At 40.1% G+C, this 23,769-nt stretch overlaps 1 protein-coding gene across 2 annotated transcripts in view; it reads left to right on the top strand.

The window, feature by feature from the left end:
* Positions 1-8,711, top strand: part of LOC110490016 (cadherin-10) — a 47,487-nt gene extending 38,776 nt beyond the window's left edge. For both annotated transcript variants that reach the window (XM_021563092.3, XM_090199931.1), the window contains 3 exons: positions 23-131; positions 5,281-5,529; positions 7,592-8,711. In XM_021563092.3, the coding sequence (XP_021418767.3) occupies positions 23-131; positions 5,281-5,529; positions 7,592-8,085 (852 nt within the window). In that variant the 3' untranslated portion in view covers positions 8,086-8,711. The remainder of the gene's footprint in view (positions 1-22; positions 132-5,280; positions 5,530-7,591) is intronic.
* The last annotated feature ends 15,058 nt before the right edge of the window (positions 8,712-23,769 follow it).

The raw sequence follows: 23,769 nt of genomic DNA on the forward strand, positions 1-23,769 counted from the left end.
CTTTTTGTTTCACTATCCACAGCTGATTCAGACGATAAGTGCGGTTGACACAGATGAGCCCCTTGTTGGACATAAGTTTGTCTTCAGCATAAGCTCCTCCAATCCAAACTTCACTATCGTTGACAATGAAGGTAAACGTTAGCCTTCTGTAATTCTTTATTGACTATTAGCATTTACAAGTAGTGAATGATTTGTATCTGGCCATTATCTGTTCATACGGTTCACTGCAAAAAAATGTATTGTAATTTTTGTAGTGCAATACTGGCAGCACATTTCTGTTATTTGATATAGATGTGTCAAGACTTACAGTGTATTTGTCATTTGGATATCAATGGCCTGAAGTACATATATTTTATTTTGAAATAGTTTAATTCACTCACGTATCTTGTATTTTCAAGTTTAAACATAGACTTAAAAAAAAATGTTTTGTTAAATATCCGAAACATACAATATACTTGCAGTGAAGCCCCTCAACAACTACATCATACCAGTCATCAAACAGATTCCCATTCAGAGAGACACACAGAAGCATCCAGGGTCAATTTCCTGCTCACATGAACCACCCCACAGTTCCCCGATAGCTGTCCCTCAGCCATTCAAGACCACTCCCACAGTTCCCCCCCCCCCAGGAAAAAAAAAAAAATGTAATTCCACTCCTCACCCCCAAGAACCCCCCAATGCACCAACAATCAAGAAAATAAACTAAAGAGAAAAAGGAAAAGAGAAGAAAACAGCAAACAACAATGCACAAATAAAAATAAAACATTTAAAACAAAGGACAGTGGTGTGTGCATATGTATTCACCACCTTTGCCCATAAATAAGATCTGGTGCAACCAATTACCTTCAGAAGTCACATAATTTGTTAAATAAAGTCCAACTGTGTGGAATCTATGTATCACATGATCTGAATATGTATACACCTGTTCTGAAAGGCCCCAGAGTCTGCAACACAACTAAGCAAGGGGCACCACCGAGCAAGCGGCCCCATGAAGACCAAGGGGCTCTCTAAACAGGTCAGGGACAAAGTTATGGAGAAGTACATATCAGGGTTTGGTCATAAAAAAATATCAGAAACTTTAAATCCATTATAAAAAAATGGAATAAATATGGCACCAAAACAGACCAGGCAAGGAGGGCATTAATCAGAGAGGCAACAAAGAGACCAAAGATAACCCTGAAGGAACTACAGAGCTCCACAGCGGAGATTGGAATATCTGTCCATAGGACCACTTTAAGAAGTAAACTCCACAGAGCTGGGCTTTACGGAAGAGTGGCCATTTGGTGTTCGCAAAAAGGTATGCGGGAGACTCCGAAACATATGGAAGAAGGTACTCTGGTCAGATGAGACTAAAATTGACCTTTTTGGCCATCAAGGAAAACGCTATGTCTGGCAGAAACCCAACACATTTCATCACCCCGAGAACCCCATCCTCACAGTGAAGCATGGTGGTGACAGCATCATGTGGGGATGTTTTTCATAGGCCCTGGGACTGGGAATCTGGTCAAAATTGAAGGAATGATGGTTGATGCTAAATGTAATATAAATAAATAATACATTCTAGAGGGAAACCTGTTTCAGTTTTCCAGAGATTTGAGACTGGGCTGGAGATTCACCTTCCAGCAGGACAATGACCGTAAGCATACTGCTAAAGCAACACTCGAGTGTTGGGGAAACATTTAAATGTCTTGGAATGGCCTAGTCAAAGCCCAGACCTCATTCCAATTGAGAATCTGTGGTATGACTTAAAGATTGCTGTACACCAGCGGAACCCATCCAACTTGAAGGAGCTGGAGGAGTTTTGCCTTGAAGAATGGGCAAAAATCCCAGTGGCTAGATGTGCCAAGCTTATAGAGACATACCCCAAGAGACTTGCAGTTGTAATTGCTGCAAAAGTTGGCTCTACAAAGTAATGACTTTGGCGGGGTGAATAGTTATGCACGCTCAAGTTTAGTTTTCTGTCTTATTTCTTGTTTGTTTCGCAAGAAAAAATATTTTGCATCTTCAAAGTGGTAGGCATGTGGTGTATGTCAAATTATACAAACATCCCCCAAATGTTTTTTTTAATTCCAGGTTGAAAAGCAACAAAACAGGACAAATGTCAAGGGGGTGAATGCTTTTGCAAGCCACTATATCTTAGCAAATCAGTAACATTTTAAGACTAGTTACCATTGTGATCTGTTTCCTATGCACATTAAAATGCTCAGACACAACTACCACATGTCAGTTCAGTTGGTACAGCATTCTTACTAACGGGTGAATATAGCCACTTACAAGGCACGCCTCAAAATATGTTTATAAGCCAGCGATTTCCCCTCCCACACATTTTTTCCCACAATGCACCATCATTTACACAATGCTTCTGTAAATATAGAGCAAACAGCAATACAGTACTTTATTGTTAAATTGTATTGTAATACAATCACAACAATTGCTAACATTGAATACGTAATTACAATATATATTACAGCACACCAATTCATATTTGGTGTTTTATATTACTTGCACTTGTAGAGACTTTAACAAAGGCTTCTAAACTGGCAGTGACTACAGGGAAAAACAGATCTAGAGGACTTAGTTAAACACGCAACCATTACAGGTTTGAGATTTACTGCCTCGCCGATCTGTCCCCTACACATATCAGGGGTGACCTCGGGGGCTTTGAGGTACCAGAATGCATGAAAAAAAAAATCACCTTTATAATAGCATTATTATAGATTTTGCGCACTGGCATAGAGCAGTAGGGTAGAGGTGCTTGCAGAAGTTGCACACATTGGGGAAAAAGTTTGTAGCCTAGGAACGGGATTTATTTTTGCCTTTTATGACTGGATTTCATGGAATTTTACATCATTTTCTATCATTGAAGATTTTAGCAGAATTGTTTTTATTACCTCACAACTGAAATTACAGCCTACTTAGACACTGACAAACTGAGCATCTGAGATCAATAAAAACTACCTTGTCTTGACTCAATCAATAGCCTAGGCCTAGGTGTGTGGAGACACATACAGTGTATTGTACAATATGAGAAGGAAATTTAAGTCCTAAAAAAGCTTTCCAGTTTCACTGACTCACCCAATGATGCGCAGCTAACTCACCGGCGATTGCTGATGCCCTTTTGTCAAAAGCCTCTCTCTTGTTTTACTTTCTGAGACAATACTGTTCACTCAATAGGCATATGTAAAAGTTCATAACATAAACTCAGCAAAAAAAGAAATGTCCTCTCGCTGTCAACCACGTTTATTTTTTAGCAAACTTAACGTGTACTTGTATGAACATAATAAGATTCAACAACTGAGACATAAACTGAACAAGTTCCACAGACATGTGACTAACATAAATGGAATAATGTGTCCCTGAACAAAGGGGATCAAAATCAAAAGTAACAGTCAGTATCTGGTGTGGCCAACAGCTGCATTAAGTACTGCAGTGTATCTCCTCCTCGTGGACTGCACCAGATTTGCCGGCTCTTGCTGTGAGATGTTACCCCACTCTTCCACCAAGGCAACTGCAAGTTCCCGGATATTTCTGGGGAGAATGGCCCTAGAACTCACCCTCCGATCCAACAGGTCCCAGATGTACTCAATGGGATTGAGATCCGGGCTCTTTGCTGGCCATGGCAAAACACTGACATTCCTGTCTTGCAGGAAATCACGAACAGAACGAGCAGCATGGCTGGTGGCATTGTCATGCTGGAGGGTCATATCAGGATGAGCCTGCAGGAAGAGTACCACATGAGGGAGGAGGATATCTTCCCAGTAATGTACAGCGTTGAGATTGCCTGCAACAAGCTCAGTCCGATGATGCTGTGACACACCGCCCCAGACCATGACGGACCCTCCACCTCCAAATTTAATTAAATTTTTTATTTTACCTTTATTTAACTAGGCAAGTCAGTTAAGAACAAATTCTTTTTTTCATTGACGGCCTAGGAACAGTGGGCTAACTGCCTGTTCAGGGGCAGAACGACAGATTTGTACCTTGTCAGCTCGGGAATTTGAACTTGCAACCTTCCGGTTACTAGTCCAACGCTCTAACCACTAGGCTATCCTGCCGCCCCAAATTGATCCCGCTCCAGAGTACAGGCCTCGGTGTAACGCTCATTCCTTCGACTATAACCGTGAATCTGACCATCACCCCTGGTGAGACAAAACCGCGACTCGTTAGTGAAGAGCACTTTTTGCCAGTCCTTTCTGGTCCAGCGACGGGGGGTTTGTGCCTGTAGGTGATGTTATTGTCGGTGATGTCTGGTGAGGACATGTCTTACAACAAGCCTACAAGCCCTCAGTTCAGCCTCTTTCAGCCTACTGAGGACAGTCTGAGCATTGATGGAGGGATTGTGCGTTCCTGGTGTAACTCAGGCAGTTATTGCCATCCTGTACCTGTCCCGCAGGTGTGATGATCGAATGTACCGATCCTGTGCAGGTGTTTTTACACGTGGTTGCCACTGCGAGAACGATCAGCTGTCCGTACTGTCTCCATGTAGCGCTGTCTTAGGCATCTCACAGTACAGACATTGCAATTTATTTCCCTGGCCATATCTGCATTACTCATGCCTCCTTGCAGCATGCCTAATGCACGTTCACACAGATGAGCAGGGACCCTGGGCATCTTTCTTTTGGTGTTTTTCAGAGTCAGTAGAAAGGCCTCTTTAGTGTCCTAAGTTTTCATAACTGTGATCTTAATTGCCTACAGTCTGTAGCTAAAAGTGTCTTAACAACTGTTCCACAGGTGCATGTTCATTCATTGTTTGTGGTTCATTGAACAAGCATAGGAAACAGTGTTTAAACCCTTTACAATGAAGGTCTGTGAAGTTATTTGGATTTTTACGAATGATTTTTGAAAGACAGGGTCCTGAAAAAGGGACTATTTTTTTTTTGCTACGTTTATTTGGTGAGCCTACAGGCTGATTAGTCTTCTCTTTTCCGCAGGAACCATTTGCTCTCCAATCAGTCTTTTCCCACACTTGTATTTGAAATATCCCAAAAGGCCTGTTTTGGCTGCATGTCATTTTACAGCAGTGTGGCAGAATGCCATTGAGCCCCCAACATGCATTGCTCTTTACAGTACTGTATTGTCATATATAATTACAGTAGCTAACTGTACATTAGATGCTGTAAATTTACAGCAATTTCTTACAGTGAGATGTATTATGTACTTTTTTGTAACCTATGGAGCTGCAACGATACAAGCTTTAGGGGGACCATTTGTTCAAAACATTACAAACTACCTTTAATTTCTCGAATCCTCTATTTCTTTCCTCTGCAATCCACCCCTTAGATAACACAGCCAGGATCCTGACTCGGAGGGCAGGATTCAGCCGCCGTGAGATGAATACCTACCTACTGCCCGTGGTGATCTCGGACAATGACTACCCTATCCAGAGCAGCACCAGCACTTTGACTGTGAATGTGTGTGCCTGCGACAGCCGGGGGAACATGCAGTCCTGCAACACTGAGGCTCTGCTGTCTGCCGGGCTGAGCACTGGAGCCCTGGTGGCTATCCTGCTCTGTGTCATTATCCTCTTGAGTAAGTATTACTATCAATTACACTGGTACAGACAGTCAACGGCTTTGTGTAGAGCCCATAAGGCTCTGTTCAAACGTATAGGGAATATGGTGCCATTTGGGAGACACCCAAATCAGAGTCAGATCACTCAAGTAATCTTCTTAAGTCTAAACACACGGTAGTGTGTGGAGGTAATTATTATGGGCTGTGTTGGACTCACAAATAAATATACTGCACTGTGCTGAACAGGTCTGTAGCCACAAAGTCCTTCGACAGCACTTAAATCCACTGTGCTACTTCTGTGACTCCTTCTTCTTTGTGTGTATTCCTTTCATCATCATTCTTCAACTAAAGATAGTTGAATGTAGGACCACTCGCTGAGGCATACTTTGCTGGTTGCTTGTGTAAATACAGTGTGTTTCCTCATGAAAATGGCGTAGCGGGATGAAAGCTATCATTAGTGGATATATCCACTTGACAAAAATGTTTGTGTTTTTCCGTGCTAAAGTAGGTCACATGCTATTTCCTGACTTCCTAAAGCACCACTTCAGCCCCCTTTGTGAGCTAATGCAGTATTGTAAAAGCACACAGTGCAAAACTGCAAGTATGCATGTCATTTTCCACGGCAAAAAGCAAAAATATGTAGTGCTTATGTTCAAGGGTATATAAATAAGTAATGGCCAAAAAACTGACTTTGAACCTGGTACTGCACTTGGCCAAGCATAACCCCAGTGCCACCAAAGCAGCATCATATAGGAGGAGCCTATTTAAGATGTTTATCAATTCAATTATCCCATTAAAAGTCATGACAGTGACCTAACGGCAACATACATATCCACTGAGTTTTCTTTGTGTACTTCACTTCACATCGTGCCTAAGAACAGCCCTTAGCCCTGTGTTATACACAATATTACACAGGTTCTAATGTGCCTGAGTGTGTATGCTAATCTTCCTCCTCACGCGATACTGCAGAGACCCAGCTCATCTATTGATGTGTTCACCTCTTCATGTGTATGCTATCTTTCTTTCACAAACACCTGTTTTATGATCTCCACTTAACTAGAATCCTGTTTGCATCCTCACCAAGCAACTGATTCCTAGCTAGCAAATTAAGTATTGACATTTCTTCCACTGCATGCCTGTTCCTCCTCACAGTCTCCCTTCACTTGTCTGTCTCACACTGAAGAGAGCTCAACTGTAGCTCTGGCTTCTGGCTCACTCAGATTGGAAGTGCTGAAGGTTGAACCCCATGCTTGCCTTTTGAGCGAAATATCATGACATCTGCTCATTATCCAATGGTTCTCGCTTGAACCCCTATGACAGGCTGTCTAATTCACCTCTACTGTGCCTCCGACAGACAGGCAGGCAGGCAGTAGGCACTGAGCTAGAACGGTTTGCCCTCCTGCTTGTCCTCCTCTTCGCCACCCCAAACCGCCCAAAACCACAGCATGGGTCAGTCAGAAAGTTCTGGTCACAGGGCATGTAAAGAGCCCCTCCTGCAGAGAGAGCTTTATAATTAACACCTAGGTGGGAGGCAGGTAGAGCACTACAGCACCTGCTGAGAGGTGGAAAGAGGAGGAGGAGGAAGAGGAGGAGGAGGGAGTAACACTGGCTGGAATTATTTTTGCTATTTTTGCTCCTTTTTCATGAAAATAATGAGCTGGACCCCATAAAAATCCCACACTCTCATAGCGCCACTCTCTGGATGCAAATTTCTGCTCATGCTGGTAAGTTTTGATTAAAAGTCCTGCTCAGAAATGAAAATATGGTAAGATGCATTTAATCATGTGTGTAAGTGTAGTCTGACTTGAGAGAGAGAAAAAAGGAGGCACTCTTTCAAATGCTACAGCTTTTCTACAGTGAATGTGAAGTTAAGCGGAAAAGAGAAAGAAAATCTTTTCTGCTGAATCTTTAATAAAAGGAGGTGAGTGCCCTCGGCAGTGCAGCGGATTTATCACTGATAGCAAATGCGTCTTTCTCTCTTCTGTGCATTTCTGAATCTCCTTAATGCATGACACATGTATCGAAGCCCACTCCTCTCCCATCTCATACTCAAGTTATTCTCTCTCTTTGTTGTCTATAGTGATCGTGGTGCTGTTCGCTGCCCTGAGGAGGCAGCAGAGGAAGAAGGAGCCTCTGATCATCTCCAAAGAGGATGTGAGAGACAACGTCGTCAGCTACAACGATGAAGGGGGCGGAGAGGAGGACACCCAGGCCTTTGATATTGGCACGCTGCGCAACCCAGAGGTGATGGACGCTAACAAGCTGCGCAGGGATATCATCCCAGAGATGCTATTTCCCTTCCAGAGGACATCTCCTATAAAGGATAACGCCGACGTCAGAGAATTCATTCATGGGAGGCTTCATGAGAACGACTCGGACCCCACCGCGCCGCCCTACGACTCCCTGGCCACCTACGCCTATGAGGGGAGCGGCTCGCTAGCCGAGTCCCTCAGCTCCCTGGAGTCAGGATGTGTAGAGGAGGACCAGGAGTACGATTACCTCAGCAACTGGGGACCCCCGTTCAAAAAACTAGCAGATATGTATATAGGGAAGGACACGGCGAGAGAAACCTAGATCATAATTAGGCCTATACGAAAGCAGCTCATCATCAACGTCATGTCTCTATAATCTCTCTCACACACTTTCCTGCCACCCATCCATTGATTCATATGAATGGTCAAGTAGATTTCAAGACTTGAACATTACTCTCAACACTGGTGGTGACATTTCTCACAGTTTTACTGTTTTTGGTATAATCAGTAAAGATGCCTTTGAATTTTAGGAAATTTTGTGAACAATGGTGTGGACAATGTGTTTTGTAACTGAGGAACGAGATAGTAGTCTTGTATACTATCAATGTTTAATGGGAAAACATATTCATGAAAAAAAGTAAAAAATATTAAAAAATGCTTTTCCAGCAAATTACATTTGAAATAGATACATGTATGAACTGTTTTTCCATGATGGACATACTATATCCTATTCACTATCTTTGTTTGACAAACAATGTTCATGTGAACGGTTGGTAAGGTTTATTCGTCAAACTGTGGATACATTTCATCATAGGTGTACAATGTAATAAGGACGTGTACGTTGTAGGGTAACTGTTACACACTGAATTCATGTTGTTTGATTGCCAAGTCATATTGTTTTATATTTATATTTTTATACTTATTTTATTAATAAAAATTCCCCAAAAACACTTCACTTTTTCCCTATTTTTCCATAGACATGCTTTGGCCTCTATAAAATATACAATGATACATCATATCAGTGTAATTTGGTAGCATTGCTGTTCAGTAGATGATGCATATTGTAAATCTTACATGGCCACATCTGAACTACAGGAAACTGTACGTGAGCTACAACCAGTGGTGATTTTAGCATGTAAATCTTGGTGTGGCAAAAAAATAAAAAAAATGTAGGATGCATGCCATCAAAGCGACTACACAACACAGCACTAAACAATACATGAATTGCACTATAACAGTGACAAATGTGCCCACAAACTGTTAGGGCCTACATAAAGCTGTCCCAACAGCAGAGTCTCAACAGGAGAGTCCCAACACCTTACAACTGCTACACCTGGCTATCAGCAGAGACTTGTCTGGCAGCGAAACAGTTCATTCATAGTTCATTCAAATAGCTGTTCATTCAAATAGCTGATATGGCTGACTTGCTTAAACAAATGTGGTTTCTACTGACAATTAAGATGTACAAACTATGGCATAATGGGACGACAAGCGGATAAGAGGCAGTCCGTAATTTCGATTAAGACATTAATAAGCGTGCGACGAAGGACATAGTCAATATAACTATTTGTTCAGCACTTTTGAAATGTACAGCGACAGCATTCAGAACATGGGCCGTTCTTACAGTGTACTCCCTGCACACCAAGTCATAACCGTAGGATAAATAAAGGAGGCATAATAGCAGAATCTCTTACAAAATTCAATGTTTACATTTCTCTAAAACAGGTTACAGGCTACATGTGCATCACCAAGTTAGAACAGTAGGCAAAATTAGGGGGGTAAATAGACAAAATTATTATACACTGAATAGCAGGCCAACGTTAGTGGTTGCTTTGCAATGCTTGCAGTTATCCACTGATGTCACGCTGGTATAAAGGATTTGGAGACAGGCGCAGGAATACATAATCTGGGTTTTTAATACACCCAAAACAAACATGTATACAAAACACTGAAAGGTACCTAAACAAAAGAGTGAGGGTAAACCTCGTAGAACGACACGGGGCAAGACCCGTAATACACAATGCACAAAACACGCAGCACAGGCTGAGACAATGCATAGGCACTCACACAACCAACGGACATGGGAACAATAATCGACAACCCAATTGGGGAAACAAAGGGCATATTTATACAAACACAACCAGTGAGGAATTGGAACCAGGTGTGCGTAATGACAGTTCAGTGCAGCCTAGAAGGCCGGTGACGTCGACCTCTGGAAATGGTGAACAGAATGAGCAGCATAACGGGGGGGGGGGGGGGAATCCGTGACAAATGATTCCTTCCAATCCACTGATTGTTGAATTTGCAACTTGTTGTGTAATGTTTATGTTCAATGGCCGATGAGCACTGATGCGTTTTATCTATAATTTCTCTTCATTATTTCTCCTTTGACGAGGATTTAAAAAGATTTGCCATGATGTTGCCCTTTTTGGGTGTGGCATGCCCCATCCCCATCCCCCTCTCCCTGCCTCCCCCTTTCCTCCTTCAACTAGGCTGCTGTGGTCAGAGAGACGTCATAAATTCCTGAAGATCTCCTCATGGACACGCAGTATAGAGAGAGTACATTTTCATAGAGAACAGGGGAACTTCTTCCACCTCACATAACTCGAGGTCCGAACAAATGTCATGTTACGGAGAAAGTATAGAAGATCGGTAAAGAATCCAGCTACGAACTGGTCCGTTTGTTACAACTTGGGGAAGATCATGGGAGACAGTGTGGCCACATTACCATAACCCTGTTTATATAATAGCCTCAGATATAAGGTTTACATCTAATTGTTGTATAAGATGAATGAGTGAGTATGATACTGTTTACACAATTTTACAATGTGATTTTGGACTGTTTAATGAAGGAAAATTCAAAAAGGGATTTGGAGTTAACTAAATCAGAGGACCGCCCCTGAGCCCAGTTAGGGTCAGGTGTCCTGGGACAGCCCTTTTCTGCAATTCCGAATAAAACCCAACTTTGAGAAATTATCACCAGACCATGTTTTTCTCCATTAGGAGAGGACAAAGGTTGCAAACCATTGCTGAATCTTTTAACCGTACCACGTGGTTAAACTCTTCGACTATCGATACCGACAGAATAAGAACAAGTCTTTGATATTAATTACTAGTCTGCAGCTAGGAATTCGGTATCATTGAATGCGAAGAACGACAACCGCCGAAACATCCATTCTATAACAAATGAATGAATGTTACTCTGAACTATCCCCTCTAACCAAGACAGAGAGAGAGAGAGAGGGAGAGAGACGGACAATTCCTCAAAAGAAACAAACTTTTCACCAGCGATCAAGACGACACACTGAGCGTAAATATATATATTGATTGCAATTGTTCCCGAATGAGTGAGCGTTCATGTGTAAAGGATTAACATTTCAGTTGTTATAATTATTAACTATGAATTGACTTCTTAGTCGACCCCCACTTCCCCTTTTGTCTAGCCCACTAGGGCACATTCTCCTATCATTTCTTGTAACCACATTTACCTTGTTTGTTTGTGCATTTCTGTGAATTACTTAATAAAGTAATAGTAATAAATAAATGATTTAAGACAATTGATGTATGGATGACTCATAGTGAAGACTAGGTACGTGCAGATAACCAACAATTTACGACGTTTGGAATGAGACTAACGTGAGGTAAAGTAAATAATTAATTAATTCAAAGACTAATTGATCAGATAAAATATCTGAAAAGTTATTTTAGGAAATGATAACTTTGTAATCTGAATATTTTTCCGACTTCCTAGTTAATTACAATTACATGATTAATCAGTTGATCGCGTAATAATAGTTACAGAGAGTCTTCAATTTAATGATAGTAAATACACGACACATTTATGATGATGACTATTAGCTAAGATTTTGAAAGTAAGATGTTTACATCTCCAATCAAAGCTACTGTACATACAACGGATTTGACGCCATTTTATCTGTGGCCAATGATCTTGAGCTTTCTTGGAAGGGCTCTTCTAATGTAACTCTATGGCAGGACCCAAAGGGCTTAAATGTTCGATGTCTACTTTTACTAAGGACTTTCACTTGTGACGTAGTGTCCCCATGAGTGACAGAACACTGAGCCAATCACGGCACAATGCTCCTATTTTCTGCTGGCCTGCCCTACCACCACAGAAAGCACTGAGCTAGGCTGAAACACCTGCATTTTGGAGCTGCCTTATTCAAGAAAACAACAGAGACCATGTTTGTATGATGCTTTATTAACTCAATTATATATATATATATATATATATATATATATATATATATATATATATATATATATATATATATATATATATATATATATGTATATATATATATATATATATATATGTATATATATATATATATATATATATTTTTTTTTTTTTTGTATATTGTGACACGCATTAATGACAAAATAACATGCAAAATAGGCAAGCCCCCCCAATTGTTTTTAAAATATATAATTTATCAGAGCAATTTTTTTTGTTGCTAAGAATGTGGGGCTTAAAACAGGTCGGGCTCTGCTAGGGAGGTATTTTATAAGATAATCAACAGCTCTCCCTTTGTGGACATATTTTCTCTTGATGAATTAGTTCTCTATTTCCCCCCCATCCAATTTATTACATTCCAGCTATCTTTCTCTCTCTTCCCTCTGAGGTTACTCACAACATTAACTATCTACTTGTTTAGTCCAAGCACAATTATGGATAATGTTGCTCTATGCATATTTTGAAACGAGTGGAATCATATCCAATATAACAAATGGATGTGTCCCAAAATAGCACCTTATTCCCTCATGGTGGGTAAACTCTTTGAAAAAAGGGTTCCAAAAGGGTTATTTGGCTGTCCCCATAGGAGAACCCTTTTTGGTTCATGGTAGAACCCTTTTGGGTTCCATGTAGAACCCTCTGTGGAAAGGGTTTTACATGGAACCAAAAAGGGTTCTTCAAACTGTTCCCCTATGGGGACAGCCAAATAACCCTTTTAGGTTCTAGAAAGCAAAATTTTTCCAAGAGGACACAGACAATGCAGAGTACTCAGATTTACAAACATAAATCAGGAGTTTAACTAAATAAATAATCTACTTACCGCACAAGCCACAGTCCAAGCAGCAGTCCAAGCCACAGTAGTCCAAGCCAGAGTCCAAACTTTGAAGTATACATGTGGGGTTGGTCATGATTAGCTTTACAATATAATAATGTTTTATCTCTTTGAAGTGCCATTCCTTATGGCGACACAACATGGTTACTCATGAAGTCTCCATGGTTAGCTAACATTCTCATCTCATGCTAAAACTAATAGTATTAGCAGTAATAGTATTACTATTCCTCCAGCAAGATGGTGCCTTGATTTATGATAGACACACTGACTGCTATTGACAATGTGGGAGTCTATGGCAGTAATAGTACACAGTCATTTACCAGATGATTTTATCCAAACTGACTCACTGTAAATATCACACCCCTTTTGACAGTGAGTAAAAATCAAGTAACATTCTACCTTTCCTTTTTAATTGAATTGATGCCTTATCCAGGAATATACTACATCTGTAGAACAACATCGTGTCATTATTGGAGCCACCCAAGACATTTGATTACAAGCACAATTGGAGCTGTAGATTCAGAACAAAGAGGGGGACTACTGAGAGACCCGACCAATACTACAGTATGCCTTTCTGAATAATGCATTCGGGCAGAGAGACACGCCAAGGTGACTGCAAAGACGTGCCACTGTCACTGGCCATTACCTTTAGACTTGGCCTACATCCCAAATGGCACCCTATTCCCTATATAATGTATTATATCTGGTCAAAAGTAGTGTACTATAAAAGGAATAAGTTGCCATTTTGGACACAAAGGCGGTAATATGGCGCACTATGAATCATCCATGTCGTTTGTGGCCAAAAAGTATGCATTAATATTCCAAGCACCACATCAGTACTATGCAGCATTAGTTATGGTGTGATATCAGTGCTGTGAAGTGGGAGAGACCTATATCTAAGGTCAATGTATCTTCCATTATATTTAGTGAGGTAGTCTGATTATAAGTTGTATGTGTAGCAGCTAGCCTAGTCAGCACAGTGAAGTCACACTTTACCAGTCTATGACGTTTGGATGCTGATGTAATAGAGGCCTATGGGGTGTTTCTTGAATGGCGGAGGCATTTTCAGTCCTTCACCTTTGGAACCATGAAAGACACTTTAAAATGAAAAATAGTTACACATCATACATGTTTTTGCTTATATTCAACTGTTTATCATTGATACAACATAATCCAGTAATTTATAGTGCAAAACGTTAAGCATTGTTTAAAATGGGCTTGTCCCAGTAGTGACCAAGTAGAGTTGCAGTGACACGTTTTGGGGATTTAGAGATATCTATTATTTTGAACACTAGAAAGTAAACAAGAGTATTTCATATATAGTATAGATCAATAAAAAACAAAGGCGGCTTTTAAAATACCTACTTTTTCTTTACAAATATAAAATGTGTATCTCAGTTTTATGTCATTGGTGTTATCACCTTGAAAATCATTACAAAGATACACAAGGACCTTGAGCATTTCCTCCAGTGGCAAACTGTTACCGGGGGAGGGGTCTATATTAAATACAATTCTTGCCTAATTGCACCCTTTTAGTTTGTCATACATTTTAGGATTCCATTTATCATTTGGGGTTTCTGAATCCAAGTGTCACTTGGTATTGCTCAATGTTAATAAAGGGAAATTACATTGTGAGAAAAATGATTAATCATATATTTTCAATGGGTTAATGACCTTAGCTTTGAGAATATGTGGATTCTATTTCCAAAAATCGAAATTTACCTCAAATGTATCATTGGTGTGGCTATCATTGGTGTTACCGCTCCTACTGGTGACACAATGTTATCATAATGGTAAAAAGGTCATTAAGCTACCATATTAGTTCACTTCGAATGTGTAAGATGCCTTTAAATTTGACAAAATCTAGGAAAAATGTGCTAAACATTTTTTCTTTATTTTTTGCCGTACCCAAATGCCACCACAATTCAATAACTTTCTAAAGGTACTGTATGTACTGTAATAAGCCATAAGGTTTCATAAATATGTTTCGCAAACAGCGTGAACAAACATTTTATTTTTAAATAATAGGGATTCAATCAAAATGCACGTAAATTAAGCTACCTTCAAGTAAAGTGCAATGTCCTTGTCTATAATGTGTCTTTGATTGATTTCCAGCCTTAGAGTAGGTAATGCTTGCATTTGTCCATGTTCATTTTTACTATTGTGGTACACCGAAGGACACAACACTATTTGATGACATGTCTATGCTAGATAATAGGGATGATAAGTGACTAAATACACAACAGGCTGTCACCTTGAATTACCATAGCTTATTATTAAAATGTACCTTTCACAGTAAAAAAGAGAAGCATGTCCTCAAGGAGAGGTTGTAATAATTGAATCTGCCTCCCAAAAGTGTGTTGGTCAAAACAATCTTGATGCAGTCTTAATCAGAGGTGCATCAGGCGTTGGGTTCACATGGCTTGCTCATTCGAGAGCAATAACCCATGTGGTGCACTGAACTGTGGGAAACGTTAGAGTCGCTAAGTCTGTGTCCCAAACGGATCCCTATTCCCTATATGAAGAGTTTAATTCCAAAATAATTTCAGAATTATTGGTAAATTAGCCTTAATTGTTTAAATAAATTATTAATGATATTGGTGTATTTTTCGCTATCAAATGTTTTAAATGTAACCTTTATTTTACTAGTTAATAACAAATTCTTATTTCAATGAAGTTCTACTGTGGAACTGACTTGTTCATGGCCAGAAAGACAGATTTTTACCTTGTCAGCTCGGGGATTTGATCTAGCAACCTTTAGTCTATCCCAATCATGGCATGGGGTTGTTCCTTTATTTAACTAGGCAAGTCAGTTAAGAACAAATTCTTATTTTCAATGACGGCCTAGGAACGACAGATTTGTACCTTGTCAGCTCGGGGGTTTGAACTTGCAACCTTCCGGTTACTAGTCCAACGCTCTAACCACTGGGCTACCCTGCCGCCCAAAATGTAATAAACAACTACATGTTTTATAAAGATCTGTACAAATGATACATTTGTGACATCAATATTATTCAATACAGTAGTATGAGATCTGCATGTAAAACATTTACATTTGACATTTTAGTCATTTAGCAGATGCTCTTATCAAGAGCGACTCATACATTCATCTTATACAGTAGAACCACATATCAGTCAAATATACAGGATACAAACAATGGATATAATAGCGTTTTGCTAAAAGAAAAATCATACAGCTAAAACCTATGAAATAAAAATCTGAGAACAGTAATATTTTACACACACATGAAGGTACCCATAAGCAATAATTTCTGATGAAAAACACAAATGTGAAAAAACTGTGGATATAGCGTATTGGATATAAACTCTTCATATAATGCACTACTTTTTATTAACAGGGCCCATAGGGGATTTAACCACTGCATAGGGGATAGGGTGCTGTTTCAGACGCAAATTAAAACACCACAGAGGGGAATAACTCACATCTAGAACTTACATGTTCCACCTCCCTCCCTCACATGTGGCAGCTTGTGAGTACTTATGTTATGCATATCCTGTTTGCATGTCATATGGAATAATACATGGCAGATACCTTATTATGGTGAGGATTCCCAGGGTAAGCAAATGCTCTAGTGCTCACAGTGCACTTTAAGTGCAAAGCGGCAGATGACAATCACTGATCTTTTTTTCCCACACTTTAACTTCCTCAGATGTGACAAGCATTTGGATGTAACAAATTGCTTTCTAGCCCGAGGCCATTGTGGCTTCTGATGTCTTGTCAAGTCACCATCTTCAGAATGGTTCAGAATTGTGTCTCTAATGTTAGCATTATTTTGTGCCACTAGTGTGTGTGTGTGTGTGTGTGTGTGTTAGGAGTATAGTTTCACAACATCGGTTTTGTACCACCCCATCGATTGACTCTCTATGACTTTGATATCTCTCATGTCTTGAAATAGTCACATCAGCAACTCTGAGAAAAGGTCTCTCAGATATGATAGAAGATAACTTAGTACTGTCTTCCTCACATGGGATCCTCCCCTGTGTTATTCTCATAGTTTGAACATACACTGCTCTATGCAGCGTAAATAATTGCCTGCAAGCACGTTGAAGCAACTACATCCAAAACTTTCTTTATTTGGGATGTTATTGTACCCCCTGTGAAGCAGACGAGAAGAAGCAAGAAATGGGTTGCATGTCAAGTTGTATAATACATTATATTTTTTATGATGGATCAGGTTTGAAAATCGCAGAAGGGAATCATTTTTCTGAGTCAGGCATGGACCGCTAGGCCATAGTGATCAATAATTCAGGTGAAGTATTGGCATGTGGATGGGATGTGACAGGCTGGGGCAGGGAATCCAGACCACCTGAGACATGGTGGGGTCCTGGAGGAGTGGGAATGGCTCTCCCTGTCACAGTGTATGCGTCCCAAATGACACCCTATTCCTTATTTAGTGCACTACATTTGACCAGGGCCCTGGTAGAAAGTAGTGCACTATATAGGGAATATGATGTAATTTGGGAGGCAGTTCTGTGTCCCCTGTTTAGAGGTTGAACTCACACTTGAGTGGAGCTAAGCGGTGCGTCCGGCGATGCGTCTGGGCGGAGGACGGTAACGATTAATCAAGTGAGTCATCATGGAAGCCGGTGGCCCCAGAAGACACAATACTCATCTTTTAATAAAGAAAATACATTTCCTAAAGGGGCTGGGAGTCTAGTCATTAGAAATGTTAAGTAATGGATGTTTCTGACTATGGTTGATTTTTAGAAGAACCCATCACTGCAAGAGTTAATGTTTGGTTTACAAAGAAGGGGACATTGTTGCAAGCATGGGGCACAGGCATCAGCTATCAGATTGGTGCATAGTCCATTCTCTCCTAATAGCATTTTACATTGCCTATGGTTTTCAATTTTCTGTGAATAGACAACTTGACTCGTCTATTTGCAGCTCGGATGTTGGTCCTCAATTCTTTCCATTTGTAAACTGTCACATTTTAGGGATATGGCTAACCTAACATAGCAGGAGTAAAAAAAAACACCTGAGTTTTTCAGCGGAAAAGGAATCTACTGTAGGTTGAATTAGCTAAATCCCTGAAAACCATATACATCCGGTTGTTGGCAACTCTGCTAAGACTAGGATATAGCAGACTACAATAGCACATACTGTATATATTGGCTAGGCCTACAGCTCCCCCTCTAAATTTGACAGTGCCTTCAGTCTTTTTCACTTCATAAAAGCAAGCCCATGACACAGCTAAGCCAATTTTCTAAGACCCAGGCTTGCACAGTCAGGATGAAGATACTCAAAGTGTCTTGATGAAAAACAGCCCCGGCGATCCACCTGTCACCTTCTGGATTTTATGGTGTGAAAAAGCTGAAGACTGATTCTGTGCCAGGATACATCATGGAGAACATAATGAGCATCATCAACTTGAACTCTAATCTGTCTCTCTATGGAGCACCATAGGCCCAGTTATAGGTTCTTGCAAATGTAAGTAGGTTAAACTCTAATATCGCTTTGTTTCCTTAATCCCCCCCCCCCCCAAAAAAAAACACAGAGATAGGATTACAACCATATACTGCACAACTGGATTAAGAATACATACATTATTTTAGGATTTGAAGCACTTTGTTTACTGAAAAGTACTATACAAATAAAGTTATTATTATTATTAATAGTAATATTATTATCATCGAGACTGAAGGCCTAGCTCTCAAGGGTAATTAATTGCATGCATTTACAGTATGTTCAGCTGTATGGTGCTTTGTAATATGTAAAAATAAAAATATCTAAATCAGAAACAGTATACATACATACAGGGGAGAAGTTATCACGCATCAACCACTACTGTACCCAGGGATAGGCAAAAATTTACAAAATAAAATTTCAAAATACCATGAAGATGAATGTATCGATTCAGGAAACCAGGCGTATGTCGCAAATCACGACTTCACAGGAGAGCCGTTTGAACTTATTTTTTTTTAAATCAAAATGCGTTTTTTTTGGCAGAACAGCCTTCTCAAACATGCTATCTTTCATGTGCCTTAGTAACAAACTTGTATGCCATCTGTAAATACGAATAAAATGGTTAAATTATGAGCCTTGTTGGTTAAACCACAGAAAAAGTTGGCAACCTTCTCACTAGCCATGATTGGATGAGATAATGAGTGGGCTGGACATGCCGAGAGAGGAGTTAGGATTGGTCTGCCATATTCAAGGCTTCTGTCTATTTGAGCTCGTCAGTCTGTGTTGGTAATCCTGTCAAACGCTGCTTTTTTATGTATTGTGTAGTGGAGCTGCGTAATTGTTGCTCTCTACTTTCTGGAGGATCAAGTTTTGATATCAGTGGAATTCAAGTATGATAGCTAAAGAGATGGAGACGCGTCCATCATGCATAAGATGTACACAGGTAAGATAGCTAGCTACATTTTCAGATAATACACGTTATTCATTTTGAAAGAAAGCTAGCTATTTAACGTTAACTGGCTGGCTCCCTAGATGACATTATTAGTTGTTTCCCTGAGCCATTAGATTTTCTAGTTAGAGCTAAATGTTAGCTAGCTAACATCGGACATGATTGGTTAGCTGAAAGCACTGTGGCGTTGTTGGAACGTTGTTCATTGTTGTTCAACTAACTAATGTTAGCTTGCTGGCTCGTTAGCTAACTTTACGTGACATGTGTGATTTTAAACATTGTTTACCTAGCTAGGATCAATGTTTATCTAGCTAGCTACACAACTGGTCAAAAGTTTTAGAACACCTACTAATTCCAGGGTTTTTCTTTGTTTTTACTATTTTCTACATTGTAGAATAATAGTGAAGACATCAAAACTATGAAATAACACGTATGGAATCATGTAGTAACTTAAAAAGTGTTAACAAACAGCTTTGCACACTTTTGACATTCTCTCAACCAGCTTCAACTGGAATGCTTTTCCAAAAGTCTTGAAGGAGTTCCCACATATGCTAAGCACTTGTTGGCTGCTTTCCCTTCACTTTGCAGTCCGAAACATCCCAAACCATCTCAATTTGGTTGAGGTTGGGGGATTGTAGAGGCCAGGTCAGCTGATGCAGCACTCCATCACTCTCCTTCTTGGTAAAATAGCCCTTACACAGCCTGGAGGTGTGTTGTGTCATTGTCCTGTTGAAAAACAAATTATAGTCCCACTCAGCCCATACCAGATGGGATGGTGTAACGCTGCAGAATGCTGTGGTAGCCTTGCTGGTTAAGTTTGCCTTGAATTCTAAATTAATCCCAGACGGTAGCACTAGCAACTGCACTTGAAGAAACATTCAAAGTTCTTGAAATGGTCCATGTTGGCTGACCTTCATGTTTTAAATAATGATGGACTGTTGTTTTTCTTTGCTTATTTGAGCTGTTCTTGCCATAATATGGACTTGGTCTTTTACCCCCAACCTTGTCACACCACAACTGTTTGGCTCAAATGCATAAGAAGGAAAGACATTCAAGAAATTCACATTTAACAAGTCACACCGGTTAATTTAAATGCATTCCATGGTGACTACCCCATGAAGCTGGTTGAGAGAATGCCAAGAGTGTGCAAAGCTGTCATCAAGGCAAATCTCAAATATATAAACATTTTTACACTTTTTTGGTTACAACATGATTCCATATGCGTTATTTCACATTTTTGATGTCTTCAATATTATTCTGCAATGTAGAAAATAGTTTAAAAAATAAAAAAAGTAAAAACTCTTCAATGAGTAGGTGTTCTAAAACTTTTGACCGGTAGTGTATATGTCTTAAACTAAAGTTTACTGTTAGCTAGCTAACCTTAGCTGTCTGGCTCCCTAGCAGACCTTATTATTTGTTTCCCAGAGCTGTTTGCTCTTCTTGTTAGCTCCTAATGTTAGACATTATTGTCACTTTGTTCATTGTTGTTTAACTAGCTAACGTTAGCTGGCTGGCTCGTTAGCTAACGTTAGCTGGCTGGCTTGTTAGCTAACGTTAGCTGGCTGGCTCGTTAGCTAACGTTAGCTGGCTGGCTCGTTAGCTAACGTTAGCTGGCTGGCTCGTTAGCTAACGTTAGCTGGCTGGCTCGTTAGCTAACGTTACGTGACTTGTGTACAACACCCGTTGAATATGGCCGGTGTCAGTAAACATCTGCAAAAAAGCATAATGAAGTTGTTGCCAGCAGAGCTGGTTAGGTTGTTTTCATTTTATACAGAGGTAAACAAATCATTGCCCAGAGCATCAAGTGTGCGCTCTGAGAGCGAAACGAGATGGATGGGGCTAAAGCTTAAGAGGGTGTGAACGTGGTGAATGGGTGTAGACACTACTTTTATCCAATGTAAAAAACACAATTTCACATTTTGCTACATAAGACCGAATCCAGTTGGTGAGTGACATTTTGTTAAGTTACAGCCTCATTCTAAAATTATGTTCTTTCCTAATACATTTCCACACAATACCCCATAATGATTTTTAGCATCTTTTTTGTGCAAATGTATTAAAAATAAAAACAGAAGTACCTTATTTACATAAGTATTCAGACCCCTTGCTATGAGAATCGAAATTGAGCTCAGATGCATCCTGTTTCCATTGATCATCCCTGAGATGTTTCTATAACTTGATTGGAGTTCACCTGTGGTAAATACAATTGATTAGACATGATTTGGAAAGGCACACACAAAGGTCCCACGTTTAATAGTGCATGTCAGAGCAACAACCAAGCAATGAGGTGGAAGGAATTGTCTGTCAAGCTCCAAGACAAGATTGTGTTGAGGCACAGATCTGGGGAACAAATGTCTGCAGCACTGAAGGTCCCCAAGAACACAGCGGCCTTCATCTTTCTTAAATGGAAGAAGTTTGGAACCACCAAGACTCTTCATAGAGCTGGCCGTCTGGCCAAACTAAGCAATCGGGGGAAAAGGACCTTGGTGAGGGAGGTGACCAAGATCCCAATGGTCAATCTAACATAGCTCCAGAGTAGCTGGAGGGGATGGGAAAACCTTCCAGAAGGACAAACATCTCTGCAGCACTCCACCAATCAGGCATTTATGGTAGACTGGCCAGACGGAAGCCACTCCTCAGTAAAAAGGCACATGACAACCCCCTTGGAGTTTGCCAAAAGGCACCTAAAGGACTTTAAGACAATGTGAAACAAGACTTTCTGGTCTGATGAAACCAAGATTGGACTCTTTGGCCTGAATGCCAAGCGTCACGTCTGGAGGAAACCTGGCTTCATCTCTACGGTGAAGCATGCTGGTGGCAGCATCATGCAGTGGTGATGTTTTTCAGAGGCAGGGACTGGGAGACTAGTCCGGGTCAAGTGAAAGATGAATGGAGCAAAGTACACAGAGATCCTTGATGAAAACCTGCTCCAGAGGGCTGGGGTGAAGGCTGGGGTGAAGGTTAACATTATAACAGGCAACAATCCTAAGCACACAGCCAAGACAAAGCAGGAGTGGCTTTGGAACAAGTCTCTGAATGTTCTTGAGTGACCCAGCCAGAGCCCAGATTTGAACATCTCAGGAGAGACCTGAAAATAGCTTTGGAGCAACACTCCCCATCCAACCTGACAAAGCTTGAGACGATCTGCAGAGAAGAAACTCCCCAAATACAGGTGTGCCAAGATTGTAGAGTCATACCCAAGAAGACTCGAGGCTGTAATCATTGCCAAAGGTACATCAAAGTACTGAGTAAAGGGTCTGAATAATTACGTAAATAAAGTTTCTGTTTTTTACTCATGATGTTTTTTTTTATTATAAAAAACAATTTTTGCTTTGTCATTATGAGGTATTGATGAGGAAACATAACATGTGGGAAAGGTCAAAGGGTCTGAATACCTTCCGAATGCACTATAGTTATAGGCCTTGTTATCAAAATGGTACATTCTTGAACATAAGTATGTTTAACTGTAGTAGTGCTTTGTTGCCTACTGTAAATCACAAACTGTAGGCCCATAAACTGGCATATGCTGGCATCAATGAACTCATCATATCCATCTCAACATCCCATTGATGTCTGGAGCCAAACATTTGCTCAAACTGAGAACTAGTCATACCTCATTATAATTCTTGCATGTTAAATTAAAACAATTACCAAGCAATTTAACAGATTCTGCTAACATTGTGATAACCCTCCAAATTTCAAGTCCTCGTTCAGAGTCTAATTGAAAGCGATAATTTCCCACACATTAACCCAATTATGAACATGGATATATTATATTATAAATCCCCTGCATTTGGCACTGAGATAAATCCATCTGAAGTAACTGTAAGAATCATATAGCCAATAGAGTACACTATTGTATTTGTCCCAAATGACACAATTTTTCATATATATAGTGGACTACTTTTGACTAGCACCCATATAGGGAATAGGGTGCCATTTGGGATGCACATATGTTATGTCATCCGCAAACATCACTAACAGTGAAATAACCTGATCCTTTCATGTAAACAAGTAAAGCTCTGTTCTGGGATGTGCGAGTGGAAAGAGGGACGTGACGAGAATGTTAAAATAGAAGACATAGGTTTCCCTCAGGAACTGGAAATTACTCCCAAATCCAGAGGGAGTGCATCAATGGTGAGGCACACTGCCTGGTTTGTTATAATTACAGGCAGGGGAAACTTCTGAATAGGCATCTTAATGACCAAACAAATTGTTGCATATTTCAACTCCATCCGGGCTATTTTCTTAGGGGGAAGATTGTAATTGCTGTTTTGAATGATTTCAATGCTGTCTTTGTAGTGTGTGCTGCTCTCCACGGTGGAGTAATATGTATTCATCACATTTCAGATGATTATGGAGGCAGTTACATGCCAATCATGCCATTCCCAACAAATACTGGTAGGACATTATTTTGACAGGGAGGATGCCATGCTGACGGTATAGTTAAATAAGGAGAGGGAACAAGGAAAGAAAGGGAAGAGAAGATGACTGAGAAGGGAGACATTAAGGGATGATTTATGTAATTGCTGTTTAAATAGC

Source organism: Oncorhynchus mykiss, chromosome 15 (genome assembly GCF_057628025.1).
Source record: "Oncorhynchus mykiss isolate SJ-2025 chromosome 15, ASM5762802v1, whole genome shotgun sequence".
Taxonomy (NCBI): domain Eukaryota; kingdom Metazoa; phylum Chordata; class Actinopteri; order Salmoniformes; family Salmonidae; genus Oncorhynchus; species Oncorhynchus mykiss.